Source organism: Calidris pugnax, unplaced genomic scaffold (genome assembly GCF_001431845.1).
Source record: "Calidris pugnax isolate Ruff unplaced genomic scaffold, ASM143184v1 scaffold326, whole genome shotgun sequence".
Classification (NCBI taxonomy): domain Eukaryota; kingdom Metazoa; phylum Chordata; class Aves; order Charadriiformes; family Scolopacidae; genus Calidris; species Calidris pugnax.
In genome coordinates, this window is record NW_015091265.1 from 328,389 (window position 1) to 350,614 (window position 22,226).

General features: G+C 38.5%; 1 protein-coding gene across 2 annotated transcripts in view; it reads left to right on the plus strand.

Moving 5' to 3' along the window:
* Window positions 1-22,226, plus strand: part of MSH3 (mutS homolog 3) — a 117,379-nt gene that overhangs the window by 7,629 nt on the left and 87,524 nt on the right. For both annotated transcript variants that reach the window (XM_014960528.1, XM_014960527.1), the window contains exons 4-8: window positions 602-814; window positions 2,788-2,904; window positions 3,593-3,710; window positions 4,990-5,135; window positions 6,072-6,238. In XM_014960528.1, the coding sequence (XP_014816014.1) occupies window positions 602-814; window positions 2,788-2,904; window positions 3,593-3,710; window positions 4,990-5,135; window positions 6,072-6,238 (761 nt within the window). The remainder of the gene's footprint in view (window positions 1-601; window positions 815-2,787; window positions 2,905-3,592; window positions 3,711-4,989; window positions 5,136-6,071; window positions 6,239-22,226) is intronic.

Sequence of the window (22,226 nt, forward strand, 5' to 3'; positions counted from 1 at the left end):
GTGGACTCAAAGCTTTAACTGTTAAGGGTTTTACAAACTAATATAGATTTTCAGTGTTTAAGAATAAATTAGTTTTGGAGGTTTGCTGCACTTATTTAGGAAGGGCAGGCTGGAGAAGAAATACGGTTGTGGTGCTTGAGACAGTGAACTGAGACTCAAATTGGTTTATTCCTTGATTTACTGTGGATTTTTGGAAAATAAGTAATCTCTCCGTGCTGAGGGTTCTCATCTGTAAATTGGAGTGGTAATTCACTCTTATTTTTATATCTGGCGAATATAGACTACCCAGGCTTTACAGCTTGCATATCTCTTGATCTGTATGATACAATAGGGATCTGATTTCAGCCGAGATGTCTAAGGACTGCTGTAAAGCAAGTTGAGTAATTGATGCAAAATCTTTGACTTCCGTGACTTTTTAATTCCTTTTAATTCCAAATAAGCTGTATTCTGTATATTCCACTTTAATAGTTTTGCTACGGTTCTTGGGGCTATTTACTGCAAGAACAGTCTTTAGCTCTATGATTAATGTGAGTTAAGGTCTGCAGGGGCAATTGATTTATTTGATGATTCCTAACTGAACTTTTTCATCTTTTATTTACAGGAGGAGTTACGCTGTGATCTTAGTCAGTTTTCTGCATCTCTTAAGTCTTATGAAAATACTCAAAATACTTCAGATACAAATCTTAATAAGAGAACCAAAAGCATTTACACTCCGCTAGAACTTCAATTCATAGAACTGAAGAAACAGTATAAAGATGCTGTTTTGTGTGTGGAATGTGGATACAAATATCGCTTCTTTGGAGAAGATGCAGAGGTAATTTTTGCCAGGGTTATGGAAAGATACTTGCATTGTGTTAGTGTCTTACTAGGTCTATGGCCACTTCCAGAAATAAGGTTTTTTGAGGGCATAAATTTCATAGGTATTTTAAATACTTGAAATCAAGATGGAAAATCTCTGCAGGCTTAAATTGAAGACCATCAATTATTCATAAATGTTTTACCAAAATGGCGTTTAATATTTTGTAATCATATGGTGGTGCTTGCTATCCTGCATATTGACAACTTAAGATGAGGTCCTAGAATAATTACTTGTCAGAGTTAAAGTTGACACACTCTCAGAATTGAATTCGCCAAATTAAATTCTATCATGGCCAAAGCTGTACTAGAGTACTTCAGTTTGGAAGGCAGTGGAGGAAGTGGAGAGGAGAAGGACTTGGGGGTGTTGATTGATGAAAAGCTCAACATGAACCGGCAGTGCATGTTTGCAGCCCAAAAAGCCATGTGCATCCTGGGCTGTGTCAAAAGAAGTGTGGCCAGCGGGTGAGGGGAGGTGATTCTGCCCCTCTGCTTTGCTCTCGTGAGACCCCACCTAGAGTATTGTGTTGGCTTTGGAGTCCTCATTGCAAGAAGGATGTGGACCTGTTGGAGTGAGTCCACAGGAGGGCAGTGAAGATGATCAGAAAGTTGTAGCACCTTTCCTATGAAGGCAGGCTGAGAGAGTTGGTGTTGTTCAGCCTGGAGAGGTCTAGGGAGACCTTATAGCTTCTTCCAGTATGTGAAGCGGGCCTGGAAGAAAGCTGGAGAGGGACTTTTATAAGGGCATGTAGTGATGGGACGAGGGGTAATGGCTTCAAACTGAAAGAGGAGAGATTTAGTTAGATATCAGGAAGACATTTTTCTCTGAGGGTGGTGAGGCACTGGCACAGGTTACACAGAGAAGCTGTGGATCCCCCATCCCTGGAGGGGTTCAAGACCAGGCTGGATGGAGCTTTGAGCAACCTAACAGGAGGTGTCCCTGCTCATGGCAGGGAGGTTGGAACTCGATGATCTTTAAAGATCCCTTCCAACCTAAACTATTCTATAATTCTATGGAGTGGTGTAAAAATAGATGAATATAGCCAGTATAGCCTGGGTGCAGAGAGCATCTTGGATGCATGTTTGGATGCAGCTGCCTACACATGCCAAATCTGTAGGAACTGGAAGGTACTTCGCAACAAATATAATTTTAAAGTGATGGTTCATAATGAGTTTTTTCTGTCCCAAAATCTTTGCTACCAATTTAACCTTTGATCTGTGCAATTTCCATGATTGAAACCAGTTAGAAACTCTGCTTAGTTACTGGGAATTAATTTTTCTCATCAAATTTGTACTCCTATATTTGTCTACTTATTTCCTGGTGCACTCACATTCCAGAAATAGAAATATAGTATCCAGGTACACAAATGAGTGTTTGACTGCAGTGCCTGCTTATGATCACTTTCCCCAGTTAGTGAATACTTACCTTTTTGCCGAGGGGCAGGAAAGCAAATGCAAATCATACGTTACAACGTCAGATTTTAACAAGTGTTGTTGCTCTTTTTCTATGAAGCATTTAGTTTCCACTGCTGTTTGATAATGACTTTTCGGTGCTTTAATTGATTGGTTAGCTTAATTCCATCTTTATAGCCGCAGTTAAAATAACTCCATTCTTTCTGTATTGCTAGTGTTGTGAAAGTGATTTGACCCTTTGTTGAGCTGTGTTGCAGAATCCGTGTGTGCCGAGTAGGTGGTTTACCTCATAGCACTAAAGATCAAGGTGCAGCATAATAACCTGACATGTGAAGCCCCTGTTTGTGTCAACGTGCTAGGACAGGAAGGTGGACTGTCCCAGCTCTCCAGGCTTTTTCTGTAATGTTTTTCTTCTGATGCTGGACTTCTAGTTGTAGCTGTGCATCATTGTTGTCATAGAGATGAGCTCCTGTATTGTATTTCGGACGACTGGCTGACTCTTCTTCTTGTGCTTTGCAGATTGCAGCTAAAGAACTGAACATTTATTGTCATCCGGATCACAACTTCATGACTGCCAGTATACCGACTCACAGATTGTTTGTCCACGTGCGGCGACTTGTAGCAAAAGGATATAAGGTTATCCCTGCCTTTTATTAAATGATGTTAAGCACAGAATAGCACTGAAATAACTTACGCTTACTTTACTAGACTCTTACTTGAACTGAGAATTGGGAAACTCATTATCACCTGTTTTTGCAACTAAAATGGCTAACTTACCTTTGTTTCAATTTCTCTGTTCTGGTGAGTGTCATGAAATTTAAGTAGATGCAAGCTTCTTCTGTTTTACAGAAAAGTATCTTCTTGGTTTCTAGAACAGTTCTAGAACAATTCTTTCTCTCAGTTCTTATCAAGCCTTTACATTTAATAAAAAGAAATTTATAGATCTGCTCTCTCTTTTCAATTCTTCCCCACATCCTTGTTTTTCTTATCCTAGCCAATTTTTTCCCCCTCTTTTTCTGCCTGTTGTTTATACCTGCAATTCCGTCGCTTTCTGCAAGTGGTGAACTCTAACCTCATTGCTTCAAAATAGGACAAGAAGCACCAGGGCAGAAGTTGAGAGGGCAGTTAGAAATGAATAGAACGCAAGAAAAAGCAGTGCCTTACAGTCTCATTAGTAGGATTGATGTTAATCTATGCTCTTCTTGTTCAGCTTTAATGATTCACATGCTGTTTGCATGTCTTAAAAGATCACTAAATTTACACAATAATAATAAAAAAAAATTATTATCCGAGCTAATTTTGTTTCTTGTCTGTGTGCCTGTAGGTTGGAGTAATAAAACAAATGGAAACTGCAGCACTGAAGGCTGCTGGAGAAAATAAAAGCTCTCTCTTCAGCCGGAAACTGACTGCTCTCTACACAAAGTCTACGCTCATTGGAGAAGATATCCTTTTCAAATAAATGTCATTTCTCACTAATCTCTGGTGTATGAGAGGCCATAATTGTAGTATTAACACCTACATGGAACATGATTAGCTACTGGCTGACATAAGAGTGGCGGCAGGACACAAAGTTTGTTTAATTTTACGTTATGGTAAAACATGGCACTGGCTTTATAAAGAGTTTAATCTTTTCAGGGCTTTAGGTTTTCTATGAAACAGCAGAGCTTGTGTTTACTGTAGTTGTTTTGTGAAGTCAAAGGGTGGACTTCCCAAGTTTACAGTGTAATGTGGGTCTTGAAACTAGGTGTTTCACCGGATTGAGAATGGATAGCATTAGTGCTTCAGGAGGATGTGAAGGAAGAAGAATTGACTGTTTGATACCAACAGTTTGCTTTAAGTGAGGAGAAGGTGATAAAACCAATGGACTGTTAAAAATCTACATAGATAATGAACTCCTGTCTGTTGTAGGAAGAAAATGCAAAAATGAGGCAGAAGCAGCTTTTAACCAGTGATCTTCTTAATTTCTTTGCTTTTGGTTTTTGTTTTCCTATCTCCTGCCTTACTACCTCGTGTTTGTTTCTTGAATTTCTCACACAGGTGCTTATAGATACCATGAGCTAAAAAGACTGTTAGATTAAAGCCTGTGAGGTTGTACTTAAGGAGTAAATGAGCGAAGCAGATAACACAGTCCTGAGATTTTCTGGGAAAACTTCTAGTGTACTTACAGGCTCTCCTGTAATGGCTGGCAAACTTGATGAAAGCAGGCTCCGCAGTATGACCCAACCTGGTGGATGGATACGCAGCAAGTTTTTAATGCACCTAACTAACGCTGCTGCTAAGATAGACTTTTAACTACTTTTCAGTTGCTGCATACCTAGTGCATTTAGTTTTCTCTGTTAGGTGTATGCGGTTGGTGGATATGAACTGAAAATGACAAGGTGGAGCAGCCTGTGTGCAGAATCAGTGCCTGGTTTAATTTTTGGTATAGATGCTCTTGCTTGAATGCGGAGACCCACAGACATAGTCAAAAATAGCCTTTGTGTGAGCTGATGAAATCTGTGCATTGTGTAACTGCCTGTGGTGTAAAGACAACCATTGACTTCAGTCTTCATGCTGAGAGTCATCTGACGTTCACTGAAATCACCATAGGAGTGAAACTAATAAAAATCAAACAAACCAGATCCAACACAAAATCTAGTTCAGAAGGACTTAGGTCTAAAAGCACGTATGAATAATCCACCAAAATCTGTGTACAGGTTTTTTTTTTTAAACATCTGTTACATGTGAACCCTTTGCTGAAGCTGGATGATTCTGTAGATGTTGAAGAGGTAACAACAGATGTCCCTGATAACTACCTCCTCTGTATCTGTGAAAATGGAGAAAACTTAAAAGACAGGAAGAAAGGTGACATTCTTATAGGCATTATGGTAAGTTTCACAGGGGAATCAGTATTTTAGGGTTTGTGGGGATTTTTTTGGGGTATTATTTTGTTGGGGTTTTTTGAGAGGTGGCTGGTCATCTTAAATTAATAAGTGTTCTGTCTTTAGATTTTTTTGTGGGTTTTTTGTGTTTTTGTGACAAGGTGCAGTGTAGGTAAGATACCAACTGTGTGTAAACTGTGATGGCTTTATATTGAAAACTGCAGAAAAAAAAAGGTCTGGAGTTTATAGTTGGCTATTCCTGGTATAGTTTTTGCTGCCATATCACTTGAAAACGTACCTGTGTTTTAATGAAGTACAGGGAAATCATTAGTTTGGGTGTTTTACTAATTTTGAAGTCTAAACATTTTTAGGGTCAATATTTTAAAGCTTTTGAGTATCTTTTTCCTCTACAAAATGCTGTTCTTAGAGGAAAAGACTACACTTCAGACTAGTATTCTCTTTTATGGTGAATATTAAAACCAGGATTGTATGATTGGCAAAACACAATGATAACTTAAGCCCAGTCTGCTGGTAATTTAAAAGCATCTTGGTTGTGCCTGTATTTGAATGTCCCATTGCAGCTGGGAGAGAACAACAAAAGCATGTGCTAGGATGACAATTTCCAGGCTGAATTGCATGCACCTTCTGTAGACTTCCAATAATACAGATTTCCCTAGTGGTTGAGCATGGATGATAAGAGCACATTTACATTTTTAAGGTATAGTTATCATTTACAAAGGCAAAATTGTGGTAGTCTTTTGAAGTTAGTATCATATCATAGATTTGAAAAATACAATTATATTTTTTGATCTGCCATCTTTGACTAAGCCTATATAATTTTGTGCTACACACCATAAATTTTCCTTCTGGCTTAACAATTTGAGTCACTGAAACACTCCCATAAAATTTAAATATTCAATGTTTATTTTTTTTATTTGACAGGCAGTCCAACCAACTACTGGAGAAGTAATTTTTGACAGTTTTCGGGACTGTGCATCTCGCTTAGAATTAGAGAGTCGGGTTTTGCGCCTGCAACCAGTTGAAATAATACTTCCATCTAGCTTGTCAGATCAATCTGAGAAGCTCATCAACAGTATTACGTCCATGAGGTATGTTCTATGGAGATTTTGCTTCTTTCTCCCTCTCCCTCTCCTTCTCCTTCTCTTTCTCATTGCAGCATAGCTATTGATAGAGTTTACACCCAGAAGTAAGTGTGAATGTGTGGTTCTGTAAAGGCCCATTTCAGAGTGACTGCTCTTGCAGTTTGCTGCTGCATTGAAAATTCCCCAAATCCCACTAAGTTCCGGGCACTTGTTCTTAAATTGTATTTAGCCTGAAATTCCTGGCTTCTGTCTCAGGCTTATGAAAGATTTGTATGCCTAAGCATTTGTTGTTTTCATTTTGATTGTCTTGCTCCCACACTCCCTGTCACGTGATCAATTTGATTTCTTTCAGAGCTCATGCTTTGAGATCTGAAAGTAGTGTTATATGGCGGTTATTCTTGTTTCTCATAGTCTTAAGATCTCTGAGAGGCATTAAGCTTTTTTTCTATTAATGTAGATAGCTATAGAAAGCCTTTGTAACTGGTGTTTCATGCTGTTTGTCCTGTTACACTGTCTTGAACTTGGATGCAGACTTGGAAGTATTGTGACTGATCATCTGTTTATATTCTGAGTTCTCTGTGTATTTCAAGAGTAAATTTGTTACTTATTTTCTATATCAGTTTTAGTGTGGAATAAAGACAGAATAGGATGTAGTTTGCAGGATGATAGATAAAGGATAAAGCAATCCTCTGAACATACGTGGTGAACTTGTGAAATCTTGCAGATGCAATTTTTGTGGGAATATATCAGTTTTTCACTTTTTTATTTTTTTTTAACCATGCAGCTCTGGGCTGTAGAGAGCTAACTTAGAGCTTAGCAATTCTGTTTTGAATGAACTAGTCAGAAAGGATATTTTTCTTTTATGTCTTAACAAAACTGGAGCTAAAGAAAGCCAAAGAAAAATGAATGTATTAACCATCAGCAAAGTTTTGTACTGGCGGGAAGACACAAATGTCCTCCTCACCCCCACCCCCTTATTGTATCCCCACACAGCCTCCTGTATCGTAAAGTCAACAAATACATCACAGTCACGTGGATGGCAGCCACCTGACAGATAAATCAACTCCATACCTGGACTGCCTCACTTAAACACTGCCCAAGTCATCATCTTGTAGCTGCCCCTAATGCTTCAGACAGCTGAGCTGCTTAGTCAGTCGCTCATTTTGTGGCACATCATGTAAGAACTTGCACAGATGTTGCTGTACTCAGCTACCAAGCTTTCAAGGGCTTGTGTATAGAAGAGGAAAGACTGAGAAGAATGATGGAAAACGTCTGATTTGGTGTTAGGGATCTTAAGAAAATGTGGCTTGTGAAAGGGGTGTATTCAGCGGTGTTGTGATGCTTACGCTCGTAGGGAAGTGTGCTCTTGTCATACTAGACTTCTGCTCCCTCAGCTCATGTACAGACTGCAAAGCCATAAGCATTTGAAAAGGTCAACTGTAATTAGATGTACTAAGCAAGCAATATCAATGTATTTCCTTGCAGTAAAATGGCTTGTTAAGATTTGGGTGGATAAAATACCAGATTAGGAAGTAACAAACCTGTTCTGTTTGCCAACAGATGTCATTTTTTGCCTTGCTAATCCTTTTACTTTGGTAACTTTCTCTTTTGCAAATCAATTCCATAGGAGTATGTCCAAAATATTTCTGAATATACTATAATGAAGGTGAACAATTCTTATTTTTGTGTATTTTGGGTTTTTTGTTGCTGGTGTTGAGCACTGGCAGTTTTGTGGAAGCCAGAGGAAGGTATAATGCAAGTGCACTTTTCAGAAACAAGTATTTTTGTGCATTAAGATAATTCTGATGCAGAGAGAGCAATTGTTTTGTGTTGTGGTTTTTGGGTTTTTTTTGTTTTGGTTTGGTTTTTTTTCCCAGCTATGCACAGGTGAGAATGTTAGTAACTTTTCATTTCATTGATAATAAAAAATACCATATATTAATTTGTAGGGGTTTTTCCCCTTTCTGGTAATTTGCTAGGGAACTCTCCAGCCTAAATGTCCTTAATTATAGGCATGTTCCTTTAGTATGCTTCAGTAGCCTAATTTCAAAACCAATTCTTCATGGGTTTTCGCATATCAAAGATTAACCACTAGAGGGCCCTGAAGTATTTAATATTAATTTCAGTGATTCCAAGGTGCTACTTTCTTGTGCTTTTAACTAGGCTCAAGTTTTTATACAAGTGCTTTTATACAGTCAGTAATCTTATTTTAATACATATTGAGTATATAAAGTATTCAAATTTGGTTATGACCTGGTAATTTCATTCTTCATCCACTTTTTTCTAATAACTCCTGGTTAGAATCATCTGTTATCTGGGAAAGGTTCTGTTTCTATAATTTTTTGCAGACTTTTCTGACTAAAAGAATAAGAACTAGGATCTTGTGTTTCAAAGAGGCTTCTCATCACTTTGTATATTTATAACGCAGTGGAAAACCACCGAATTTATAAAAATAGGGTACAGATGGGAGAGAAAAATAGTCCCAGGAGTTGTGCAGCTTGGAGTGCTTAGGAGCAGAGAAGAGAGGGGTGTTTCTGCCCACTGCATGCCCATATCATGTAAGAATTGCATCAGGGGTTGTCTGAGTAACTCAGGGAATGATTTGGTTTTAGATGTTGCATAGTAGAAGTTCACAGTAAATAACCAAGGTGATGTGGCCTTGGTCTCCCCCAGCACAAAGACTGTGCTGATGGTTATTAAAAAAATCTAAACTATTTAGTCCAGATAAACCACTGCAGATTTATGAAAGCAGATAAAATCTGTTTCAGTGCCTGGTTATATTGACACAGTTGAAAGTATCTGTGTGTTTTCCTTCAAGTCCTATTGTGTTTTGTTGTTTTGTTTTTTTTTTTTTAAATATACAAAGACAAAATGTGAATATTATATACTGGTGTACTTGTCTCTTTGCCTTTATTCTGCAAAAATAAAATGTGCGTATTTCCTCCTTAGGGAATTCTTTGCTTTGCTCTTCCTGTTCTTGTCACCAGAGTTATGTCCAGGCGCAGCTATGTCATTCACACTATTTACTGGTGCTTCTATTTTAGTATTGTGTACATTTTCACAGCCAAATGTACATCAAATGAACACTTGTCACAGAAGGAAAAAACAGCTGAGTGGCAGGGTGCTGCTCTTCTGATTTATTTTTTTTAATCAGAAACAAGAACCAAATAATCAGAAAAGTTTTAGTGTTTGAATATGGTTGACAATCACCAAGAGCTGCTACTTAAGCCTAAGGAGTACTTCATTATGGTAGAAATTATTTCTGTGGATTAATGTTAAATAGTTGTAAAGAGTTTTGAGCCAGGAATGAAAGTGCAAATAAAATGCACAACGGAAAGTAGCCTCTTTTTAAGCTTTATGCAGTACGGTGATAGTGAAAGGTTTGCTTATCCTGCAGATCAGTGGAGAAATTAGTTTCACCCATTTATATGTGGCTGTAAACACAGTCTCACAATACAATGAATAAAGCAAATTTTACACTAAGTTAATAAATGATAGAAGCAGAAGCAGAGCTGTTTAAGAATTGTCTAAAAGCAGCAGTTCGAGCTGTACCCAAGAAAGCAGTTTGCAGTGTTAAGTGGAAGTTTTGGTCCTGGTTTTGAAGTTCTTCATGCCCAAGTAAGGCATGGATGTTAATGTAATGAGCAGCAAGCAAAGTTCTGTAGTAAGATTATATAGCTGTTTGATTTATTCATACAGTGGAGTTCTAATTCAGTTAGTATGAAGCCAGTTTAGTTAAATTGCATACTTGGGGTAAAGGGAGAAATCTGAGGCATAATCAATAGGTATTTTACTGCTGATTTAAATAAAGTTAGATACATCCATGTTTTGGTAAAGATTGTACTTTTTGGATTAAACTGTGATGTTTGCCAACTTGAGTAAGCTTTAAAAAATAGTTTAACTTGTGGTGTAGATTTGTGTTACAAGTTACGAACTTTTCCCTTTCACAATTTAAAACTCATGGAAGTAAATGTATTGAAATGTGTGGCATGGTTTCATGTTTGTTTGCTTCTAGCATGTTTCAGGTAGTAAATGAAATGCTTCTAATGGCAGGCATTGTCCATAAAAATTAGTAACTAGAAAGTACTATTCAAGGATAGATTTAATGACTAGAAAGTACTATTTGAGGACGGTGAACTTGAGGTCGGCTTTGGTGGAGAACTTTCCTTCAAAAGCAAAACGTAAGTTAAAAATAGGTTATGGAAACTGGTTCAGAACAAACTGTTCTGGTGGGTACTGTTCTGTTCTATTAGCAACATCTGTTTGTAAGTGTTGGCCTGGCTGGAAAATCTTTTAACACTTCTAGTTTCCCTTTTTCTAGAAAACCAAGAAAACATTGTTGCCATCAAAAAAAAAAAGTATGTTTTTATAGGAAAACACTGTGTTGTCTACTCCAAGCTTTTCATGGTCAAAGGTCAATATCCATCCTCCTCAACATATTGGATGCTTTAAGATTTGGCCTGTAATGGTCTTCATGAAATTGGTTTTGAGAGTCCTTTCCCTTTTGGTTCTTCTTGCTTTTCTCGTATGACCCTCTTTTGTTTCATTGAAATATGTGGTACTTCTATCCAGTGCATCTTAAGAGTGCCCCAGTGCTCCTCTTTGTATTTTTTTTTTCCATTTGCCCTTTTTTATGTGAACACTGGTAGTGTTCTATTCTGTAGCATTCTTTGACACCATATGAAAACATACCGATCACAAGTACTTCACTTTCCAGCCCAAAGCATGATTTCATCCAGGTCTGTGCTGTCTTGTTTTTTTTTTTAACGTGTCTTGCTTGGTGTCTAGCTAACAATCTAAAATCAGGATAATACAATAACTAGCCTCTTGTCTATGCCCACAGATTTTTCACTTTATTCTCTTCCTCCTACTGGCTTGGGCCTGCAATCTGGGAGGCAGTTTTGACACAACCTCTGTTGTGTGCCCCTTTGTTTAGGCTGTAGCTAGGTCTTGCTCCCCTGGAATATGTTTAAGATTTTTTTTTCCTTCTAATTACGGCATTCAGGTTTCTGCTTTTGCTTGAGTACTGCAATGTTGTCTTTGGCTTGGAGTTTGCTCCCTGGAATTCCCATCTCTCTCAAATCCATTGAGAACTCAAGTCATCCTCCCCGCTCACTGCTATGATTGAACTGCTCTCAGGCCAAATGCCTCAAGTGGCTGATCCTCCATCATTACAGGCAATGCAGGCTTTCTTTGTGTTTAAGGACTTCTGTAACTAATGTTTCAAGTTCTGTCTGCTTACACTAGGTCAGTGCAGTGCTGATACTCCTCTGGTTTAGCAGTTCTGCCTTTATCTTCGTATCAGGTGTGGTCTCTGTTACATGCGTTGCTCCACAGGTGTGTTAATCTCTAGTTTCAGCCCTGTCAAGATCTCTTTACCAGCCCAAAGCATTAGCAGTGATGTGGCTGATGGTGATATGTCATACAGAATCATAGAATACCAGTTGAAAGGGACCTTCAGGGATCATTTGGTCCAACCTTTCTTGTCAAAAGCACGGTCTAGGCCAGATGGCCCAGCACACCATCCAGCTGAATCTTAAAAGTGGCCAATGTTGCAGAATCCACCAGTTCCCTGGGGAGATTGTTCCAATGGCTGATGTTTTCATTGTGAAAAATATTTGACACTGGTTGGTTGTTTCTTGTCATCCTGCCCCCTGATTGTAGTTCATGAGAAATCAAGAATAAGAGATGTATTTTGGCTCTTTTGTTTCAGTATGTGTGGTGCCATGGCAGAATGCAGCAGTGCTTTGGGTTCCTTGAAGTGGGAATTACAACCGCCTCTTTAAGTGAACTTCTAAAGGGTATAGGAGTGAGCTAAAGCTGATCTATTAGATGCATATGTCAATAGTGCTATTCATTGCTAATTGGTCTTATGGATAGAGTTAATGGATTTATGTCATCAGTCAAGGAGTAGAAACGCAGCTGTAATGAACTTTGAATTCCTGTAAATACATACAAAATGCTTTTAATTTTGTGGATCTTTATGCAGCTGATGTTTGCTCAGTTCAGAGGGTGCTTTCGTACAGTTAATGCTGAGGTTTTGAAAACAGGGAGCAGTTACATGCATATATTTATGTAGCTCAACTCATAAGGTTTGTAGGTGAGCAAGGACAGGAAGGTTTGTAGTGGTAAAACCGAGACACCAAATGGTTACAGTGAGAGTAAACAGTATTGCAAATGAAACTGCTGAACAGAGAAGTGAAAAGTATCTAAAGGGCTGGTAAACATAAAAACTAGTGGTTTCATGGTTTGTATAGCTTGTAATATTCCCATGGATTTTTAAGTGAAAGGCAAGCTGTGACAAACATCTTGAGAATGTTTTGTATAAATGGAAGCTACAAGCAGTTGAATTTGCAGCAGGAAAAAAGCAAGTAAAGTACAAAACCAGCATGTGAGCTATTTTCTGTAAATACAAAAAACAAATGCATCGCTGAACACATGTTTACTGACTGAAGAGGCTTTTTGCACTGCTCATAATCCAATTCATGTCCTGGGCAATTCAGCTGTACGGAGAGCTACTTGAAGAATATTGGTGATGGCATAGCTCACTTGTTTTGAATAGACAGGGAGAAAAACTCCAAAATCACGTATCAAATCATGTAATGACCTGAAACAATGGTTGGACAGGTTTTTTTTCAATTTAATTTTCTTGCAGTAATGAAACATGTTGTTCTCAATACCGTAGTTCATTATTGTCTTCTCTGGCATTACAGGTGAGGGAAGTGTGGGGCTTAAATCTCTTCTGACAAATTGCTTACGTGTCAAGTCTGCTTCTTCACCATTGCCTGCCTCACTGACCTTTCACAGTTTGGGACACAAAGCAGGCATATGGCATCATTTACATGAAATTGCTGTTCTGTTACATACTCAGAGTTGTCACTAGAAAAAACGTGGGAATGCAGTTGCAAAACACTGTGTCTAAATGCAGTACAGAGCACTCATCTTAACCTGGGTAATATAGTGGATAAAAAATGTTAGCATTGCTTGTTAGAGTATCAGCTGGCCTTTTTAGACCTTGACCAGCCCATGCGTTTTTGTGAATTCCTCCAGGCAAAAGCAAAGATGTGTGCCCTGATAAGCTTCCCCAACAGTCTGTACCTGGTTCAAAGGTACATTATTTTTCATATGATTGCAAGCAGCATGGAAAATGTGATGTGTTCAGGAGCTGCATTTGTGTCATTTTTCACTGCCTAGTGATATTCATTATTTTAGTTTTTTTTTCACAGTATTTGAGAAATTATTAAATAAAGAATGATTGAATTTATGTTTGTGCAATTTCTTACTGTCAAAATTTAACTTTTTAATTATAACCCCCCCACCTTATTAAAAAAGCAGGAAAATCCAAACTTTAAAGCGTTTGTTTTCATGCTTTAGGGCACATTTGATTTATTACTATAGGATAGAGCAGAAACTACAGGAGGTGATATGTAATTAATTCTACTTTTTGTTTTCCTCTCTGGTCGTTATGATGTTGTTTGCTTATTTCTCTCAGTATATATTTATATATTGCTGACTTTTCACAGCAGCTGTCAAAGTTCCTCAGGGAGGGAAGGGTGCTGAAGCTCACAATTACAAACCCAGATGGGAGCCTGGAGCTCTACACCTCTGTCCTCCAGGAGGTGGCGCCACCATGCCAGACAGCTGCTGGTCCTAGGGGCAGAAGGGATAAAAGCAGCTGGGTAGTAATAACAAATTTTCCCTAGATACCTGTGAGAAAAAGAATTGTGGTGCATTAGGTGACTTGGTAGAGAACAGTGATAAATTCTCAAGTTCCATAATCCCAATTTGAAGGAAAAATTCACATTTACATTTTATTTTTTTTTTTAACTTGAGAGAGAGGTCATTGCTCTGATAAAAAGATAAAAAGAAAATAAAAATAATTCAAATAACCCAAACACCCAAATAGCATTGTTATCCTGATGTGATTGATATTAGTAATTGAATTTCCGGTTTTCAGATAATGCAATTGTCATTCAAAGAAGTGGACATTTGATAATGGATGTTCTCTTTGCTGCTAAACCGGAATAGATGTTATATGAATTGGAGATTTTCGTGATGGAGCAGGTGATTATATTTGACAGGCTTGTGTAAATTGGAGGGCTGTAGAATTGTCAGCGTAGCTGCATCCTGTACTCAGGTGACAGGACTGAAGGCATGCACACATGCACATACTTAAAACTGGAAGTTTTCTCACCTGTATTTAAGTACAGATGTAAATGACTTGCAGAAGTGTTGAATGTACAGATACTAGAGAGTGCTCAGGTCTTTACAGTAAACCACCCACTTGTTTATGTGCTTTCAGGTGGCCAGAAGAAGAGGTAAGTGGCTTTTCTTCTTAGAAATAGCCAAACCCCAAACAACTGGCAAGTGTGTTTGGACTGGAAGTGAGTTTTGAATGAAAGTAAAATCCTTTACAAAGGATACAGTTACCTCAGTACTTTGGTGTGGTAACTCCATACTCTAGGCTGTCCTGCATCTTGGCTAGTCCATGGTAACTTCTAGAGCGTGTGTTCTGTGTTTTATGTGTGAAGGTAACTTGTCTGCTTTCATTGAGAGGCAATCTAACTGGACTTCTACTTTGTTCTGGGGGAGCCAACATACTATGAAGCAGCTTATGTATTTCTGGTGCCAGCTTGCTCTTATGATCAGAACATCAGTTGCATGTTTTGCTTTGCTCAAAGTATCAGCGAAAATGTTGCAGTAACCTGCAGCTAAAGTGCACGTATTCACATGGAGAGGGACTCTTAAGCTAGCATGCAATTTTAAAATTTTTTTTTTAATATCCTAAGAATGTTTGCTTGTACATTTTTTTTAAAATCCTAAAATATTTTTTTAAATTTATTCTTCTTTGAAGTTGACTTGGGACATAAATTTTTCCCTGTGAAATGATAGCATCATGGACAACTTGGATGTGTTAATTTCTCAGACATTACTTCTTCCCACTTTCCCTGCTCTCATTGTTAGTGCTACGACCTAGAAATTCAGCACTTTTAATGAAAATAATGTGGTGATGTAAGTGAGACAAGTATGGAAGGGAGAAAGACTGAAACCATCTGCATGTTTGACATGCGGATAGCAGTGACACTAGAGCAAAGAGAAAAACAATTCTCTTATAATGTTGGTTCCCAGTCCCTCCTGTGTTAGGGAAGAGAAAAAGACCATGAATATATTTATCTCTCACAGAAACAGAATATATTAATTTTCTTAATTTTCAAGAAAATGAAACTGAAACGGATTTTTACATGCAATCAGTCTGCTGAACTGAGAAAGAGAACAAGCTTTATCTTTCAGGCTATCTTTAACAGTTTAATTTTGTGCTTGACTGGTTTACAACATTTGTCTCTCTTTTAACAGTTGTTCTTTTTGATTTATGGTACAGGTAAGAGGCTTTCAGTAAATTAGAGTTGTGAAGGGTGTACTTTAAGCATGGACTCTTCCTCTGGGAATCTGGAATAGTAAAATGATTGTTAGAAATTCATACTTAAGTTTGCTTCTAAATTTACATGGATATTTTCTGAGTTCTTAATGAAAAAATTTTAAATCCTTGCTACAGTAATCAACTCTTCCAATACAAAGCTGTGTAAGACAGTATTTTCTAATGTAAAGAGGCTTCACCTGTGTAGATTTGCTTTCCATTTCCGTGAAAGAATCCTTCTGCAGAGACAGATGGATATACTTAAAAACAATTTATAGCAAATTTATTTGAATCTGTGTTGTGCCTGTCTCTGTTGCTTCTTGTCAGGTGGAAGATAATTATCTGCCCCTCCTTCCACTCTGCTTGTTCTTTTGCAACTATGCTACCTGCTTTCTTGAGCCTTTGCCATCACTTCAAGTCTCTGCTATTTTGATTCCTGTATCTAGGGTGCACTTGTCCCCATCTCCAGCAAGATTTCAGGCACTCCTTGCAACAGACTGCTTGACACTGCTTTTTTCATCTACATGCCCCTATACAAAGTCATGGCTTGACAGGGCCGTTAAGATGGAGAGAGAAGCAGCAGTTCCCCAGATACCATCCTAGGTATATAAGGATATAAGTCAGACCTTTCTACTTTTCTTCATCTTTCACATATGCTGGTGAAGTGCAGGGTTTTGAGAAGGAAGGATAACTTTCCTGGACAGCTTCAGCTGGGTTTTTTGTACTTCACACCATCTGACTGCATGTCTTGCACTGCTTTTGGGCTACGCATTTTCCTCTTTTATTAAACACCTCTTGTTAGGGCTTGAGGAAGAACCAAAAGAATGCTGTGAAGAGCAAGAGGGTATTCATAGAATAAATTGGGTTAGAAAGGACCTTTAAAGGTCAACTATTCCAATGCCCCAGCAATGAGCAGGGACATTATCAACTAGATCAGGTTGCTCAGAGTCCTGTCCAACCTGACCTTGAGTGTTTCCAGGGATGGGGCATTTACTGCCTCTCTGGACAACCTGTGCCAGTGTTTCAGCACGCCCATTGTAAAAACAATAAAATTAAGATTCTTCCTTATATCTAGCCTGAATCTACCCTCTTTCGGTTTAAAACCATTACCCCATGTCCTATCACTACAGGCTCTACTAAAAAGTTCGTCCCTTTCTTTCCCCTTTAAGTACTGAGAGACAATAAAGTCTCTTTGGAGCCTTCTCTTCTCCAGGCTGAACAACCCCAACTCTCTCAGCCTTACTTCATTGCTGCATCTGTCTGATAATTTTTGTGGTGCTCTTCTGGACTCGCTCCAACAGGTCCATGTCTTCCTTCTGCTGAGGGCTCCAGAGCTGGATGCAGTACTTCTGATGAGCTCTCAAGAGAGTGGAGTAGAGGGGCAGAATCGCCTCCCTTGGCCTGCTGGCCACACTTCTCTTGATGCAGCCCAGGATGTGGTTGGCTCTCTGGGCTGCGAGCACACATTGCTGACTCATATCCACCTTTTCATCCACCAGTACCTCCCAGTCCTTCTTGGCAGGGCTGCTCTCAGTCTCTTCATCCCCCAGCCTATATTCCAGGGCTTGCCCCAACCTAGATGCAGAACCTTGCACTTGGCCTTGTTGAACATGATGAGCTCTCAAGAGAGTGGAGTAGAGGGGCAGAATCGCCTCCCTTGGCCTGCTGGCCACACTTCTCTTGATGCAGCCCAGGATGTGGTTGGCTCTCTGGGCTGCGAGCACACATTGCTGACTCATATCCACCTTTTCATCCACCAGTACCTCCCAGTCCTTCTTGGCAGGGCTGCTCTCAGTCTCTTCATCCCCCAGCCTATATTCCAGGGCTTGCCCCAACCTAGATGCAGAACCTTGCACTTGGCCTTGTTGAACATCATGGTTCACATGGGCATGCTTCTTGTGCTTGTCCAAATGTCCCTCTGGATGGCATCTCTTCCCTCAGGTGTGTCAACCACACAACTCAGATTGATGTTATCTGCAAATCTACTGAGGGTGCACTCAATCCCACTGTCTGTGTCTTTGCTGAAGACATTAAACAGTACTGGTGGGGATTGCCCTGAGGGACACCCCTTGTCACCAATTCCCATCTGGACATTGAGCCGTTGACCACTACTCTCTGGATGTGACCATCCAACCAATTCCTCATCCACCAAACAGTCCACTCACCAAACCCTTTCCCAGGGCAGTTTTCCATTTGCTATACAAAAAAATTAAATTCCTGAGAGAAAGAGAAGTAGGTAGAGGGAAAGGCTGAAAAAAGAAGTCTTTAATTTATAGGGAACAGTTGTGTAGCTTTCAAAAATCCTTACTTACAGTATTAATTGATCTGTTAAGCTGTTTTAATCATCTGAAAGGATAACACATGGATTTGCATCTCAAAGTGAAGTTAAGCTTCACCATAAAGCATTCCGTATATATTGCAAATACAGTATACTTGTTATTCCTCGTGGCCTTGACAACAAAATAATTTGTCTCTGAAATTTAATTATAGGATTTGTGCTTTGAGGTGAAAGTATACACATGTGTAATATAGCAGTTATGTCTGTATGGGTGAGCTGTACAGGGTTTTGTAAACTCCTCGCCTAGATAAAATAATCTTAGCTGTAAAAAGAAAAATAGCACAGCTGATATTCTTTGGCTTACAGACAGCTTACAAAATAAATATGTAACTAAGGAAAGCTGCAAACTGATGACTGGACCTTATTTCTTTTAAACTGAATTTGAAGGAACGCTATTTTCCTAGACAAGCTTTTTAACTTTAACTTGGTAAAGTTTAATGTCTCCATCAAAGGTCATACAGGGTCTGGTTTTGTGTGCAGCAGCATTATCAGGACAGTGGAGAAAACTTACATTTACACTAGACCAAAGAAAATCATCAGTCAACCTAGAAAATGCTACAGACCTCTTAAGTGGGTATTTTACAACCAGATTCACCTAATGACTGTCTGTTTAGGCCAGCCTTGGGGTCTGACCATAGCACAGGGAGCTGTGTAGCCAACACAAGCCAAGGATGATGCTCTCTTCTGCCAGATTTCTCACACAGGTTTGCAGAGTGATGGCTGCAAGAAGGGGTCCTTCTCAGCTGCTAAGGAATGTATAAATGCTTTCTGACTTAAAAGTGTACACAGGCATCAAGATGTAGAATGCATTCCTGAAGCTAAGCTGAGAATGACTTAAAATGGTCAACACAATAGTAAACATGTAGTTATCTAATCTGGATGTGAGAAATTAAATGTGGCTCAGGTTTCAGAAACAGTCAGATTCAGACCACAGACTTGATCTGGCATGAGAATTTGGATGCTAATGCATTTGGGTTGCCCGAGTAAAAAAACTGCTTTCATAAGTATCATAATCAAATGCAGTTTTGATGAACTTGCATTGAATTATTTTTTGGAATGCCTATTTTGGAATCTGCTGTTTATTACTCAAAATCATAATGTAATTTTGTGGGCCCTGGCAGAGTGAAAATTTCCAACTCTATCAAATAGAAAAATACTGTAATCCTGAGGAGTGAAGACAGATGTTGGTTAAGATCCTGGTTCTATACTGTCTTGATTAGATAGAATCTCTCTTACTTGGTCCAGGCAAGCTGTGGGGATCTGGATCTGCACTGTCTGAGCCCTGCGTGTCATACAGTCCATTAGACTGTTACTGGGTTTGGAGTGGTGACTTTGGCAGCAATATGGAGGGTAGGCAGAAAAGAGCTCCGTAACTTAGTGTGAGTGTAGGGACTTTGAAATATGATGGCTCATCTTCAACACAAAAGTGCTATAAAAAGCATAGGTAATGTGAGGAGACAAACTGCTCTGACGTGAAACTAACCATTACATTTTCTAATATCGCTGCATATTATACTTCTAGAATTATTGCTCATCTTGTAGATTCAAAGATAATGTGTGTCCATTAGAGTTATTTCCAGTGGTTTCATGGCCCAGAAAGACAGGTAAGGACTGAGGGGAAAGCAAGAATTGTACGAGAAGGATCCCATAGCTGCCCAGTCAAGGTGTGTACATATCTCTTAGAAGTCTACTAGGCAAATAAATTGGTACTGACCATGCAGGAGTTAATTTGATTCTTGGTATTATGTTAGCTGTCTCGAAAAGGGTTTAAAGGAGAAGCTGTGGCTTCAGCCAAACTAACAAATAATTGTTGTGTAGCTTTTTGATGTTACAAAAGTGAATTGAGATTCACATCCTAGTTTAATCTGCCTATGATATATAATTGCCATATTATCAAATATTATTAATTAAAAAGTAGTATGTTTGATTTTTAACAAGCTGTGGAAAGGAACCCCAGAATGGAGTTTCATGAATAAAATCAGTGGTATTGGTGGGTTAAGCAATCATTTATGCTATCTCAATGCCTCCTTCATACAATCAGTACAAGATTCTTTTGGCTTCATGGTGAACTCCAACAGGTAGCTGGTGAAGAATCGCTACGGTCATTTGCTCTTTTTGGGTAAATTTTTGACTAGTTAGGATTCTTGTCTCAGTTCACTATATGGTTGTCCAAGCTCTTATGCCAGTGGAAATGGAAAGAGATAAGAATGAAGATGCTGGGAATGGCGGGACTGTTGTTTGGTGGCTGTGTTAATCTGTGTCAGTTTGAACTGGTGGTCAGGCTGTACTCTTGGTTGTGTGAGTGCTGTGCTCTAAACAGGATTCATGATGTGATAAACTAAGAGAAAAAAAAAATCTCTTCTAATATAGTTCCTTTTTTTAAAAAATGAAAATTTGTCTTGAAGCATGGTTATGTTGACAAATTTCAGGTTGATTGTTGAGAGAGGACCTACCATGGAACTGAAGTCCCTTTATTGCAGTCCATACACATATAGTATTTCAGGTGTAAATCATGTTAAGAAATGGACGTACCATTAATAGGGATGTCTCTTCAGATGTTTCTGTCTCTTCATTTACTATGAGCAGAATGTAAACTAGTACCTTGTACCTTTTACATCAACATTCTTTATAGACAGATTTCAATATGTTATGCCAGCAACTTTGTGCATTTTAAAATACAGGAAATAAACAAAATAAGGCAATATGTCTTGTCTGTGAAAATCCTTGATCTGACAAAAATAAGCAGTTTCATCGAATAGCTTTTTCCTTCTATTCCCTCTAACGTTGTAAGCATTTCATTTATTGGTAATAACAGAATTTTTATTCTTTAGTTTCCTTAAGGCTTGACTACAAAGTCTAATAAGTTTGAGTAAATATCAGTTACCAGTAGTATTAAGATACTAATTTTTTTCTTCAATTTTTATCTTATTTTAAAAAACAGCAACAACCAACCAAAACAAACTCTGCCACTTCTGTTTTCAGTTCAGTTCTACAGAGATGGTGTGCAGTCCTGTGGTATTGAAAATTATATTTTGTGCTAAACCATTGCCAGAGAGAGCGTTCACTCAAATCCAGGCCTCCGAAGTGTAAACATGAGATAAATTGAGTTTCAATTTTGATTTCTGATCTGCTTTTTAATTTTTTTCTTAAAAAGTATGCCATCAAGCCTATACTGCCTTTATCTGTTTCTTTCAAATGTATTTTCCATTTGTAAAATAAGTTAATCAGCTTTTTGCTGTTGGCTCATTAATCATAAATCCCAGCAAAGCAGTAGGATGAAAAATACATAGTGTACAGCATCTGTATGTTACATAGCAAATTAAGCCATAGGAAAGACAACTTAGCAGCTTTTTCAGTTGTAGTAACTTTCATAGAATGTGACATCAAGGTACGTAGCCATGTATGGTTAAACTGTGCCATTCTTAATTACAGGCATGTGGCAGTGGAAGAAAATTTTGTATATAGAGGGCATAATTACTAACACTTTTTGTATTTGTTATATTGTAAATGTCACTGTGTTTAAACATCTTTATACATCTTACAGGAAAGCCTGAAATAATTTGTTGAAAAAATAACAAGTTCATTTCATCACATCTAATGGATTCTTAAATCTGTATCAGCTTATCAAAGGAAACACTAATTAAAAGTGTAATTGACTAGCCAGCTGTTTCCTGTTTTCTGTCCAGCAGCCTCTATTAAAAACATTACAAAACGTAAAGCTCTTTATCTGAGGCAGATGAGAAGTTCCTCATGCCAAATTCTGCTCAAGCAGTGAGATTTAAATGATAGTTTCTTAGTTCAGTGCATGTTGGGTAATCAGTATCTGTAGGCATGTACTACTTCGTATGGAGGCAGACTACTTTACCAACTGGCAGAGAACCCTTTTAAAACATGACATATAGGGTTATTACACCAGAGTGCTTTGTTCCCAGAGGGGAGCACTGCATGACTAAAGCTGAACATGTGGTTGCTTTTTCCTCACTACACAAGAAATCTTCTAATAGTAGTGCAGTTCTCAGGCTGGGCTTGTATACTGAGAGCAGTAAATAGGCACATACTGAAAGCGAGGTCTACCTTGCTGAATTGGCCTTCAACAACATATATAGCAACATAAAAGGTACAAGTCTTTTCTTCACAGGTAGAATATTTTTTTTTTTCCATTGGGTTTATATTGTTCATTCACAAGCTTGGAAATTATTCTCCCCAAGAAGGGCCTCATGGAACCATTCAGTATTTCAGTT